Genomic DNA, 14,921 nt, shown 5'->3' with positions numbered 1-14,921 from the left:
TAATATATTTAATAAGTTCACTATGTACATAAAGACACACACATATGTAATACTCAAATATGATATGTATTATGAAATATATAAATTTAGTAATTTAATTTGCAGTGCTGACTTACTGTTATATAAAATCAAATGCATTTGAAATTTTCCCAGTCATAGTTCTGGCAAATAATATTGAATTGGATGGTAATGAACAAACCATGTAACAAATGTTGTCATTCCTCAACAGCAACTATCAGTTCCACAATGAGAATTTCTATTGAGAAATAATCAGATCGTCAGACACGTAGCACACAATGGTGTAGTTTTATTACACTTGCACGGTACATGTTAATAGTTCTAGAATAAAAATGTAAAACAGCAATAATATATTTGGTTTATAAATACATTTCTCAAACTGATTTTCAAACAGACACCACAAAAACGTTTGACAGGTTTCTCTCTAGCACAACTTAAGGAATTGTATCAAGATGCACAAAGGAATGACATGGCCCATCATTCACAGATCATTCTGGAATTCAAAAACAGCTGGCTTAAAGTAATTCGTTTTCTTTGTTTTACTTAAAAAACATTTTTAATTGAGCTGTTTTATGAAAACCTGTGTTCCATTTTGATAACGTTTCCCTAGATTCATTGTCCATACATTAAAATGTATGCCAAAAACATATAAAATGATTATGCTGCCTGCACTCGAATGCAATTGATGGGTAATGTATACAGTACTTCAAGGTTTGAGAGAAACTTAAAACTTTGAGATGGTGCCCTCACTTTTGCTCAACTTCAGCCACAGTGTATGTGCTAGTTAGAATAGTTACAATAGATTGACTATTTTGAAAGTCAATCTATTATACTAATAACTTCAATTACATGGGCTGTAAATGGTTCCAGCTCAGGTGTTTGCCATATATGGGCATTTTGCCATATATTGGTTTCCAAACTATTTTAAGTCAGACATTTAATTCAGACATTAGACTCATTAGAAAGACTTGAAGCATCTGAAAATCTACGAAAGCACAGCAAACATACCAGCATCGACCATATGAGACTAAAAGCTTTCCATATGTACATTACGTCACACATCTCAACAATGTTTTCTTAAAACTTACTTTGGTTCTACACGACTTGTGGCTGTGTTTATAAGCTGCCCTGTACAAAAAACAATTCCTGCAATAGCCATTAACCCTTTATAAAACTCTCAGAGCTGGTAAACAAGGTACATATAATTATGGACAATAATTCACTTTAACATAAACAACATGTAATATGCATTTAAAACATGGTTAACATGGACGCAACCTCTAACATTAATTAAGAATGAGTTATATGTTGGAAAACAATACCCTTGCTTGACTTGTAACTTGACAATGTAACACACCTTCCATATGTGCAGATGTTAGCAATTAACTTTGTAAATGGAAAACTACTTATCCATGTATATCCAGCAGTAACTACGACAGAATCTAGAGTTATCTTAAGCATTGTCAGCATGGAAAATTAACAAAATAAATGAGAAGTCTGCAACTTCATTTGTGCATTATCCCGTCCTTCAATAAAAAATGTCTATCAAAACACAAACCTGTTTCAAAGACAAAGACTTGAGTGTTTTAAATCTCTCGCCAAGGAATTCAAGTAGCACACTTTGTCATCTCGTTAATGGTAATTTCAGCATCTACTCAACATGGAATAAACAACATTAGCCTGCACCTTTAAATAAGTGAATGGGTTTTTCATTCTGCTGCTGTTGGATTTCATCAAATCTTCCCTGGGTGGAATGTGCTGATCTCCAAACATCGATTATGATGGAAGTGAATGAAGAGGTTGCTGCGGTTAGCAGGTGGGTTCTCATCTAGGCCTTATTGTTGTCTTGGACCTTCTGGATTTCCTGTTCGAGGAAGAGAAACCAAATAGAACTTAATAACGACTGTATGTATGAGGATGTCACAAAGACAATTAGGAGTTATCTTAGTCACTAAAGTGATATTAGGACAAAGTGATGAGCATTCAGACATGAAAACATTACCTCAAGAAGAGCATCTTTTAATTTGCCATATGCCACGTTAACATCATCATTAATGATGACCACGTGGAATAAACCCGGCTCTTTGCCTGAAATATGGTTAGAAACATTAGTTAGTCATGTACATTGCTCTCACGTGAATCAATTAAGTTACATCAACATATTTTTTTCCTCTCGGTTTAGTTCGTTAATTAATTGTCAGAAAACAAATTCTCGTATTTTCAACATAAATGGAATAAAGTTATTTCTAAATGACCCAATTAGGTATGGATGAATGAACGTTACATTTATACAGCACTTTTCTGACACTACAGACAAATCGCTTCACATGTTGAACAGGGAACACTCCTCAACCACCACCGGTGTGCAGCATCTACCTGGATGATGTGAAGGTAGCCATAGTGCGCCAGAACACTGACCACACACCAGCTATTGGTGGAGAGGAGAGAGTACAATTATTGAGCCAATTTATGGATGGCGATTATTAGGAAGCCATGATTGATACGGGCCAATGGAGGGAATTTGGCCAGGACACCGAGGATACTCCCCTATTCTTCATGAGTAGTGCCCTGGGATTTTTAATGACCACAGAGAGTCAGGATCTCGGTTTAACACCTCATCTGAAGGACAGTGCCTTTTTACAGTATAGTGTTCCCGTCACTACACTGAGGTGTTAGGACCCACACAGACTGCAGGGTGAGCCCCTTCTGGACTACTTAACACCTCTTCCAGCAGCAACCTTAGTTTCCCCAAGAGGTATCCCCCATTCTGGTACTGACTAAGCTCAACCCAACTTAGCTTCAGTGGTCAACCAGTCTTGAACTACAGGGTGATAGCCTCCAAAATATTTTTTTTATGTTTATGTGTTCATGATTGGCTCACATTCAACCTGCATAATGTAATCGAGAAGAGTGCACGTTTTAGAGAATTACATTAATCGAAAGCAATGAGCACAAGTACATAAGAGAAACACAATTTTGTTGTGTACATACCAAATAAAGTGATTTAACCGATTGTTGGTTTTCCACACTTTTTGACCAATTAATTTCTATGACTTGTCTAGTTGTTCTTGTTGACTGTGCTGTTAATGTATTAAAAAAAATATTAATATTTTTTCATTTAAAAAAGCCAATATCTAACTTATGAAATACTTCATAGCCGATTATAACTAGAAAAATGCATAGTATTTTCACAAATACTCACAATTTAAAAACGTACCATGGGAACCCTAGTATTAGGGTACTGACACTTACTTATTTCCATGTCAACCTTTGCTGCATGTAAACGTTTTTGTAGACTCTCCTCGGACTCTGTTTTTCTGTCCCTTAATCGTTTTTCCTGAAAAAAATAAATAAAATGAGGGAGGTTAAAATTTGCATATACAAGGGAATTCGTTCAAACACAAAAGCTCAGTATCAACAGCTTAGAGAGAGGTCATGCTAACAAAAGTTTCTGAGTTTTTCCTACCAGGATGTCCATTGATGGAGGCTGGATGGACACATAGATCGGGTTGAGATCTGTTCTCTTAATGTTCTTCACGCCCTGCATGTCAATGTCCAAAATACAAATCAAATTCTTGGCTTGAACAGCCTGTACAGCTGCTTTACTGTAAAAGAGACGAAGATAATGTTAGTTTGTAGCAAACACAACACATTTGGAATTTTCTGAGAGTGAGTAAATGGCAACAAAATAATTATTTTTGGGTGAGGTAAAAATGAAATGAACATAATAACACAAACGTTTAAAATAAATTATATTGGTGGTTTCCAAGAAATGGACTTTGCCATCAGTGCGGTCCCTTCACATACAAATACATGTGATTTTGCAAGGTGGACTATACCTCGTTCCATACATATTCCCAGAAAATTCCGCATTTTCGATAAATTCCCCATTTGCTATGCTTGCATGCATAACTTCCTTGGTCACGTAATGATAATCTGGAAAAAACAACAACAACAACAAAAAAAAAAAACCATAAGAAAGTTTTCAGAAGATAAATCACAAACAGAGATTAAAGTTGGGAGTAATATCTTATTTGGTCATTGCTATCGATTAAAATTCACCAACATACCAACAAAAAAACATTTTAAATGTTGTTGATTAGTCAACACGTCGGCCAAGCATGTATGAGCAATTGCTCATACATTCATACGGCCAACCACCTGTTTATGGACAAAGTCTGTCTTCTCCAGTGCTAATCCATGTGTTTATGAAGTGCAAGTTCAGCAATATGGCGGCAGAAGCCTCTTCGGGACAAAAAAACACGTTGTTGTTTTACTTGAACTTGATATACAGCTTTGATTTCATTTAGTTTGAGTACCAACTTAGCTAGCTGTTTGTTACAGGTATATTTGTTTTATAAAACACAACTCTGAAGAACGGATCTAGTAGTACAGCACACTAAATACAGAAGATAGCACATTTATAAACTTTTTTGTCAGTGTAGTGTACTGTACTGTATAACGTTATGCAACCAAACTAAGTTGAAGGCTAACACAGTAAATTTGCGAAATATCAAAAACTTAAGCAACTCAAATTCTTCATGCAGAAGAAGAAAACATGAACTGATTGGTTTATTAAAAGTAAAATACAACAAAATGTTTTAAAAAATATTGCAATTTACTCTGATTTTGATTGATGTATTAAAATATGCGTCAATGAAGTTGAGGATACTTATAAGAAACCTACCGTATTTTTCGGAAATTAAGTTGCACCTGAAAATAGGTCACACCGGGTCAAAATAGAGTTGTTCAGAGAGAAAAAAAAATATTTATACAAGTCGCAGGACCTTTCAGATGATGAAAAATAAAAATAAACGTGACTTTTATTCCTAAAAATACAGTACTAGGTTGATAACTGCACATTGTGTTTGTTACACACATTTTTCTGTGGTTTCTACAACATTTGAAAACCCTAGAATGCAATGTAACCTAACTGCAATGTTGTGAAAACGTTTTGTGGTTACTTGGTTTTATAAACCTTTTCAGAATATGATGTTCACTCCTATTCAATCACAGGCTTACCTTTACCATTCTCCTCTCCTGGACGGGGGCTTCGTGTTGTATCTGGAAAAGAGGCAATTCTTTGTCAAATAAACATTTAAGAACTTGGCTACTGATGGATGAGGCTCAGGTTTTCTCTACTTTTCTTGGTATTCAATGGTTGGAGTCTGGTATAATCTGACACATGATGAGATTCTAGTGCAGGAAACTAGGGATGAAATTGTAAGGAATAAATGTAATCAAATAATTAAAACCAACTAACTATATAATCAATACAATTCTTAAACAAAATTGGATGTGTAACATTTATATAAACAGCAAGTAACTGAATTGCCTGATTGAAGACTTTAAAAGCATTTAAAAACATTAAAGTAACAGTTCTTATTTCATTTACTGTTGGGCATTACTGAAAATCAATTCATGAGACACTGACTGATTTATGTGTTTTTCCCCTATTAATATAGCGAGCTCAATTTTCAGACATTTTCATAATCGATTGCCATGGAAATGAATGATTATTCAATCAATCAATAAACTGTTAACGTTAATACTGCAAAACGCACGTGATGGACTCCTAATAATGTGTGCATGTAGCCTATTATTGAAATATAATTTCAATGAATAAACTTTAAAAAAATGCAGTATTGGCATTTTCCTCTTAAAATATTCTTAGTTCAGTGTATTTTAATGCATTTAGGATATGTTTACTAAGAATTTGTGAATGGTTGAATTACTGTTAATTAATTACTATTAATAATAACTTTGTATAAGCACAAGATACAGATTTAAGTTCATTAAAATGTTACGTTGTGGATCGTGGGATATTTCAGACCTTTGCACTTAAATTAAGTCAAATCATAACATGGAACACAAGATACTGCTTCTCTGGTGCTGGTGAGATTTCAGCTGAATATGCCTTCCTGATTTCCCGCTGATCACTGACATAATTGTTAGGGATGCTGACGATACCACTTTTTCTCATCCGATCCCTGAAAACTCTTTATCGGCCGATATCGATCCCGATCTGATACTAGTGTTGTTGTTTTTCCCCCAGAATCTGTTTCGAATATCTATCCTTCGCTTTGTGATACTAATTGGAGGTACTCTTTCATATGCAAAGAAACACGATCCTCTAACTACACATTACGCATTTGGTAGTAAGGGATTACATTACATTTTCTATGGATTATGTAACCAGATTTAAATTACTCATAATTGGACTACAGATTACAAGATTACATATTAACAAGGCGACGGCAGTAAACAGTTTAATACATTTTTCAATCTTTGAAATGTTTTATTCTAAATCAACACACCTATGTTTGGTAAGTCTTCGAGTGTTTTTGGATGAGAGGGGGATGGTTAAGTGTATTGCATTCAGAACCGATACTTGCTACTAGCCAGCCAGGTGAAGATGGAGCGGTCTACCTCAGCATTTAACCAATGTATCTAAAGACATAATATCAGTTTTAAGAATGCAATTACATCAATGGTGTGCAGCTAACGCATTGAAATATATTGATTTGAAGGATCTAGTGCATGCCATATCTAAAGGCGTTTTAACACAGGAAGTAGTAGGCGGCAGGCTTTGCTAGTGATCTTGCCACTTGTTTGTAATGTAAAGGTGTTTTCCATTCACACGAGAAACGTTGCGAACCGCGCCAGTAGAAGAGCAATAACGCCACACACTGCTTTAACTCAGTTACTGCGTCTATGAGGTGATTACTGTAAATATTGTGTTAGTTTTCATGTAACTGATTGCACTTAAATAAAATGTGTTATAACTATAAATATTGTAATAAGCTATTTTTATATTAATGTAAAATTATAATAATCAAGGCCAAACAATGCAATTGTAAATATTGATGGCATCTTGCCACCATCTTGCCACCGGTCTTCACATTTGTTAAGTTTTAATGACTAAAGAAACAGACTACATGTTACTTCATATTTTTATTGGCAAACTGTACAGTATAAATAACATCACATCAATAATTAAAAAGGGAGGGCTACAAATGAACATTAAAAATCCACAAAACACTATGCCAATAACCTGCCTGGGCAACTGTTAACCTCGCTTAATCAATATCTCTATTCGGGACTGGTCCCAAACTCTGTGTACACAGGTCGTGCTGTAGAGTCATGAAGCTCAGCAGGAAACACTGTCAAAGTATTTTATAGTGTATGGTGTTCCATCTGCTTTGGTGGAAATTTGCATTTTAGGGAACTGTTAACAAACTGGAAGTTATGAAATCATACGGTATGAGAACCGGCTCCCAACCATCATACAAACCTACATTTACTGCACTTCAGTTGATTTTACCTTTCGAATGTCATATTCAATTTCAAACAGTATCTTCTTTGTCAATTGATTATCTAACAAAAGCTACACTGCTGCTACTCCTATTACATTTATTCTCCAACAATTTTTACAGTTGTTCAGCATTTGTGCTCTTTATCACATTAACAGACTTACGGGATACACTGAAGCCAAATATACCATCAAACTCTTTAAGCAGTTTCTTGAGCAGAGTGCTTTTCCCAGCCCCAGAGGGTCCACTCATGACCACAGGCCTTGGTCCAGCCATCGCTGCATTCACAGAGACAAAGAGAGTGTGTGTTAGATTACTTATTTCACACTGGTAGTTTAATCCGAATCGGAGAACAGTTTGCATGAAAAATTGGTAATATGTTGGTAATTGGTCAAACTGGGGAGAAGACCATAGTACCGAACCAGAGTACCAGTAGAAGGTGATCTCAGATCAGTTGCAATGGAACTGTGGTTCAGTTCACTTGAGTGAGAAAGCAACCTGTACTAGGGTCCACACTTCAGGATTCAGGAATTAAAAGGACTAGCACATGCATGACGACATTGTCAAAAACAAATCGCACACCGATTCGGACTGCAGTAACCTTACCCAGTATGAAAACCACCAAATAGACAGCATTAACTTTTACTTTCACATTGAAATCCTTCTCAGTCTAAAATAACAAAGTAGAGGCTACAATGAATGGTTAAACCAAATCTAGTTAAGAGCCACAGTACGCTGAATGCAACTTAATATTCATGAAAGTGCTGAGCTAATCTTGGCATGTTCCAACAGGACTAAAGCAGCACAATCGCTTGTTAGCTCTGACTGAGGTAATGAGCTAAGATATCCACTAATTGGAGACGATTCTCTGAGGACAGTTTCAGAACTACAATGAAAGTGGATAAGGAAAAATGGCAATAAGGTCCTATTGTATTCGTGCTGAATATAAACCAACAAACCAGACCCATTCAAAAGAAAACTGAAACTAAAAAAAATTTAAAACAAGAGTAAAAATCAAATCTCTTTTGCCTGAGCTGCTAACATGTTCCATTATGACTCTTCCATACAAAAACTACTTATTCACACACCAAAAGGTATCTTTGTTTTGTAGGGTATAACTACATAGATTTTTAAATGTTATTTGAATATGTAAATATATTACAATCTAAAAAGCACTCTATATATCTTACCTTGCTCAAGTATTAATGCGTCACTTAGGTGTGCCCCAAAGAAACCAATAAAACACACAAAGCACTCACTATGATCTGAACATGAGGTTGTGAGTATGTTTTGATAATCTCCTGCTCCCTTCAGCTTGCTGGAAGACAAACCCATCCGACAGCCCTGCCCTCTTTTCACAAGAGACTACTATGGTATCAATTTCCGACTTGGCACTAAGAAACACCCAATGTTTTCAAACACAACTCAAAAGTATTAATTCAAGATCTAAAATGAGGGCAAAAGTGCAATTATAGTGAAATATAGTGATATATATTTTGTAACTTTAAATACATTTAATTATCTTTAAAAAATAAATAAAAGATTATAATTAATGTCATTATCAATCAAACCACCAGTTTAAAAAAATAAACAATTTCTTTTTTTAGATGATTCTCTCTAAACCCATCCAGAAATGGTCTTTGTGTAATTAACTCCCCAAAAAAAGAAAATAAAAAATACATACATGCATACATATATATGCGTGTATGTGAGCAATTGTTGTGCATAAAGAAAATGAAACCTATAGGGCCATTAAGATTTTGCATTGTGAAATTATTTTCATGACACTTTTTTAGCCCCAATTCTCACTATTGTAACCACTTCAGGATGTAATGAGAAAAACATCACAATGTAAAATATCAAAATGGCCCTAGAAATTTGCTTCATATTCTATATTTTTTTCCCCCATTTTCTTTCTTCCAATTTTTCTAGATTTTGGAGTAAAATAGGACCAGGACATTTTCCTGTCAGGCTTTATGAGAATAACCTGTTTAGTTTACAGTAGGGCTGCCCACTGATAGTCAACCAAAGGTTAGTCGATGAGAAGAGTCATGGTCTACCAAGTTTTGATTGGTCGCAAAAAAAACAAAACTTAAGAACGCCGGTATTAGCACTAGTTGGATGCTAGGTGGTACTATGGGGTAATTTTCATTAAGCATGGTTATGATTCAGCCTACACAATAAAGCAAGACACCTTCATTTCAAACTTTTAATTTATTTGAACTAAATATTCTAATTGAACTGGAAAAAATTAAGTGCAATTAACTTTTTGAACAGTTGTCAACATCTCTCTGGCAAAGAATCTGCTTCATCTGTTCATTCTCTACAGGTCGGGTATTTCGTTGTCTTGGAAAATACATCAGGTGTGTGAATAAATTCATTTTGCTCTTTCCTTCACAATATATATAAAATAATTTATATATTTTTATTAATTTAAAACTGTTATGCAGTTAACTCCTTCAGCATACTCAACAATTGCAAGATGAAGCCAGTGACCAAAGCACTGCATCCTCAGCCACTTAGTCAGTTGCACCACTTTGACAATGTTGGTCCCGTTGTCGGTTGTTATTGCAACCAGTCCCCTTTCATCAAGTTTCCAGCATGTAAGGGCATCCTGCAGAGCTTCAGCCATATGCTCTACGGTGTGGTATTGGGGAAAGTAGCTTGTTTGGAGACGTGCACTTTTCAAATCCCAATCTTCAATAAAATGTACAATCAAGCTCATATATGGCTCGCGTGTTCTGCTTGACCATATACCTGTTGTCAGTGTGTAGTGCATCACTTTTGCGAGCCGGTCGGATAGTTTTTGTCTGATATCACAGTACATTTTTGGTAGTGCTTCTCTTGTAAATTAGTGATGGCTGGGCAAATCGTATCTTTGATCCATTTTTTTAAGCAGCTTTTTAAAGCCAGCTTGTTCAACTGTTGCAACAGCGACATATCTTTAGCAATGTTGTTAGGCTACCACCTCCGTTATACCTCGCCACTTTTCTTTTCATAGGGCACACCCTGAGTAAATGAAACTTGTAAAGAGGTTTGTTTTGGGGTAGAAGGCTTTCCAGTCTGGCTTGCAACAGCACGACCTCCACGAAGTTTAATACATTCTTCGTACTGTGGTTTTTGTCGCTGTTATAAATGGCGAAAGAGGTTTGTAGTGCTTCCGGCACGTGTTGCGACATGTTTATTACATTCTCTAAATATTATCTTGCTCTGATGCTCATCTGACCTTTTAAACCCAAACCATGTCCAAATGATTGAGCCATTATTTTTCTTCTTAAAAACCAGGTCATTGTTGCCATCTTGCCTTGTGGCTGTGTCGTCCACCATGTTGCGCCAGAAAACAGGACCAAGTGAGTGAGAGCGTGGTTATGTGCGGAGTGTGAGAGCGGATTAAATAAATCAATGCACCAATCTATATCTTGATGTTGACACATGCTATGTCTACATTTTCTATAACGAAGACATTTCTAAATTCAAATTGCACTCCAAATGAAACAAAAAAGTGATCAAAACAATAATATATAAACCACCTTTCCATTTACATTCAGGCAAGTACCCGTCTAAACATGCAGGCTTGTGTAGTAAATATCATCTTGACATGGTCAAAGGCATCAGCAATTGGCGATCACTCGGACCATCTTCGATCCCAGAGATCATCGTCTGTCAGCAAAACCCTAAAGTGCATTCCTCTCTATAAATTCATAAAAATGTCCAGACAGTCTCCTTGCTGGTTTTTCCGACACATTCAGAATCATTACTGCTTTTACCGGTGTCACTGCGGCTCGCTTTGTGAGTGCGCTTGTAAAATGTATATGTTAAAGGCTAATTATTACGGTTTAGTATCTCTCTGTACTGTAGAACAGTGCAAGCAATAATACTTAAAACATTCTCAGTACTGGAACTCAAACCCCAAAATATATATTTAAGTAATTAAATGAATATCATAAACGTGCGACTAGTCGACTAATGGCTTAAACTAATGACTACTTGTCGACTAGGAAAATGTTTGGTCGAGGGTAGCCCTAGTTTACAGAGAGCCAATTATAAAAATTGCCAATTACAAAGCAAATATCTTCAAATGGTCTGTAGAAATAGCCTCAAGTCTCATTCCAGTGAGTTCTGAATGTCATCTCTTAGCAAACACAGCTGTGAGTGACATAAGGCTCTTGAAAGTAATGGGGTTGGAAATATGAACAGCATCATTACGGTGTCAAAATCAGAGCCACCGGCCACAACTCTCGCTGCCTTTGACATCACAAGCCAGTTCTCCCACCATGTCTTCCACAACTATTGGGTCTAAAGAACCTGCTTCATCTGTGCATTCTCTACAGGTTGGGTATTTCGGTTTCTTGGAAAATACATCAGGTGTGTGAATAAATTCATTTTGCTCTTTCCTTCACAATATATATACGGTGTATGCATATATATATATATATATCAATATCCAATTACATCGGCGGGATCGGTGAATATTCTTGCTTCAGTGATTTTACATTGAAAATGTATATATTTAAAAAACAAAAAACTTGGAGGTAGGTCTGGACGATATGGACCAAAAGTCATATCTCGATATTTTTGGGCTGAATGGTGATATATATTTTGATAATGCTCATGTGGATTAAATGCAAAACAGCAGCTGTAATCCCATGCAAGCAAGCATACGGCCTGAAAAATAAAACAGCAAGATGAAAACAGGCCATCTCATGCAGACAGAGAAGGTTTCCCAGAAAAGGTTTCTCTCCTGCTTATCAAAGCATGTGCAGCTGTGTTCATCTACAGCTCAAATTCAGTGTCCTGCACAACACCCTTTCCAGTGCATTGGCCAATGCTGCAGGGAACAGTGTTCTGTAATGAAACCAGTTGAACTCTCACTTAAATGGGAAAAACAATTTTAAATGGAAGTCATACAGTGCATTCTCCTTGACATGTGATCAATATTAGCTGGTACTCAACTCCATGCTTGTTAAAGACTGCAGGTTTCCTTATTGACTTCACGTGGTATAATGAGATCAGTGCAACAAATAGAGGACACACAGTAGGGGGTTAAAAATCTGAGACCACATCAAAAGTCTGGGATTTTTTAAACATGTATTGACATGTTTAATGTTTAAGGATTCTGAACATTTTAAAACCAAGGAAAGATTATGCACTATTTCTAGGTCAATACTCAAATGCAAGCAAATTTGTGATACTGCTCGTGTTAACTCCTTTGTACAAAAGGTCAGATTTCCTTGCTTCTATTAAAGCACACACAACACTCTTTTGAACTTTCTCAAATTATGCTGGATAACATGATAATCAGGAGTCCCCACCAGTTCAAGCGTATGCTATCATTAAAGCAAAATGGGGACATATCAAATACAAATGACTAAATTAATTGTCAATTCAACTTTCCACTCAAACTGTAATGAGGATAATGTATAATGCAACTTTTGGATTAAATAAGAATACTGCAAAATAGAAGCATTTTCACTAGTGACCTAAGAGATTTAATAAATTAACACGTGTCTCCACGAGACCAGCTCTACAAGAGTGTTAAAAACAACACTGAGCAGTGTTGAATCTACTCGGTGTTCTGTTGAATTGTTCAAACAGTTCATGAGATCAAGTACTCTCTGAATGATGAATGCTCATTAATGATGACATCTGCTGTTAACAAGCAGAGTCAAAACAAGAAAACAAACTAGCAGACACCACAACAATTGAATCTAGACAGACAGACAGACAGACAGACAGAGATAAATACGCAGATAGACAGACAGACAGACAGAGATAAATAGGCAGACGCAGATAGACAGAGATAAATAGGCAGACACAGATTGACAGACAGACAGATATACAATGCACTAAAACCGGCATGAACTACCCAATTATTACACATGTACTACTACGCATATGGCATGCATCCGATTTAATAGAAAGCAAAGACAGAACAACCAAGTGATAAAAAAAAAAATCAAACCAGCTGTGATAGTAACAATGCATGCAGTACAATTAGGCTTTATGAAAAACCAAAAATTGCAATGAGACCTTACAGCAACCACTTTTCTCCTGTAGCACATTTAAAGTGATTTGAAAGAATGCAACTGACGACATATGCGACCTGGTGCACATGAATATCATATGATTTCAACCGATATTTAAACTAAACTCACCTGAAAAAAGACGGGAGACAAACCTCACATACATCGGGGGAAAGGGAGAGATATGAAATGGGGAGACATGATCTCCCTCCGCTTGAACTCTCCCTCAGGTGACTGATTTTCCATTAAAGCCATTACTGGCGTCTCGGTGACGTCATCACGCGTGGCCGTCAACAGGGCGTTCGTTTCATAGATCTTTAGAACAGCCGCATTTCCCGCCATTACTGAAGCCGCGCCAAACTGACAACGCAGCTGGTTTTGAGATCACATATTCTTATCCCCCTCCCTCCAAGCCATGTCGTACTAAATAGGACTTGTTCGCCGAGACATATAGAGATATTTGCGTATTTTAAATACGGCCCACGCTTCATTTTAAATAAAGCAGACTTTGCGTGTTTAGGTTTAACGCAAGCAGTTCCCGGATGTTGTTGTCGTCGTCAACGGAGGCCTGGTACTTCTACTACACGCGTGTAAAAGCAAATGAGCGTATTCAACATATTGCACGCAGGTCTGGAAGCGCAAATGTCATGTTTGACTCCTCGAGGTCTGGACGGTGAGAAAGGGTCAGGACCAGTTTAACTGGGATGATGTGAAAGTTGACAAACAGAGAAAATGACTTGGGTGAGTATCCAGCTAGCTTTTGCCGCTTCTGCAAGCGGCGGCGTTATAACCCACGTCACGGTGGAATCTACCAGTAAATGTCACAAAGTCCGAATTATATTAATTTAAACATGGTGATGCTCCTTGCAAACTTCAATGCGTTAATAATAGCAGATCAGAGCTCATTAAAATAATTTTTGTAGTATATAACACTATGCAGCTAAAAGTTTAGAAAGTAAATATTTATATTGAAATTGACATTACAACATATAATTATAATGAATTGCAGAATTTTTAAAATGCATTCATTTAAAGATATAGCTAATCTATTGTGCCAGCAATGTAATAGTGTCCACGTCAGTTTGCCCTGTCCTTAAAATTCTCACTGCATTTGATGTCTGTTTTCTAAATAAAGTCCTTCATATTTATGATGTAATTATAGATACACTTACCTTTTTCCTTTGTATAATCTCTCATTACATCGTCTTTCGTGTATTCTTAAACACAGTTGTGGTGTTTGTGAGTGTGGACGTGTTGAACGTTGCCGTTAAACTACCGAAATGTACACGAGACGCGCACACGACTCGGGAATTTACGAACACTACTATGAGAAAGGCCTGGCTCTTTAATATTAATTAGGTAATTTGGCCGTTGCTTGGTAACCTTAATCTAGCGTCTTACCGGACTCCTCCTAGAGAGTAATCAGCGCATGCGTAGCTCATTTATATGACTTTTAGCGAGGACGAAGCTCTTTTTTTTATATTATTATTATTTTATTTGCTTAATTGAAACATATGACAATAACTAACATCATAACTTAATCAACAGAAAGAGAAAAGACAGAGAA

The 14,921-nt window shown here is 36.4% G+C and overlaps 1 protein-coding gene across 4 annotated transcripts; it reads right to left on the bottom strand.

Moving 5' to 3' along the window:
- Positions 1-295: 295 nt before the first annotated feature.
- Positions 296-14,651, bottom strand: guk1a (guanylate kinase 1a). 4 transcript variants are annotated; one of them, XM_052128920.1, is made up of 8 exons: positions 14,527-14,651; positions 7,496-7,609; positions 5,041-5,082; positions 3,858-3,954; positions 3,485-3,623; positions 3,271-3,355; positions 2,021-2,106; positions 296-1,882 (listed from the first exon to the last, which is right to left on the bottom strand). In XM_052128920.1, exons 1-8 carry the CDS (start codon positions 14,549-14,551, stop codon positions 1,847-1,849), a joined length of 624 nt encoding a protein of 207 aa, XP_051984880.1. In that variant the 5' UTR covers positions 14,552-14,651; the 3' UTR covers positions 296-1,846. The 4 variants fall into 4 exon arrangements, with proteins under 4 accessions (XP_051984880.1, XP_051984879.1, XP_051984881.1 ...); XM_052128919.1 differs by lacking the exon at positions 14,527-14,651 and adding an exon at positions 13,487-13,617; XM_052128921.1 differs by lacking the exon at positions 14,527-14,651 and adding an exon at positions 8,522-8,656.
- Positions 14,652-14,921: the final 270 nt, after the last annotated feature.

Source organism: Xyrauchen texanus, chromosome 6, assembly GCF_025860055.1.
Source record: "Xyrauchen texanus isolate HMW12.3.18 chromosome 6, RBS_HiC_50CHRs, whole genome shotgun sequence".
NCBI lineage: Eukaryota > Metazoa > Chordata > Actinopteri > Cypriniformes > Catostomidae > Xyrauchen > Xyrauchen texanus.
The sequence above is the reverse complement of the archived record's forward strand: the minus strand, read 5'-3'. Positions and strand labels throughout refer to the sequence as shown.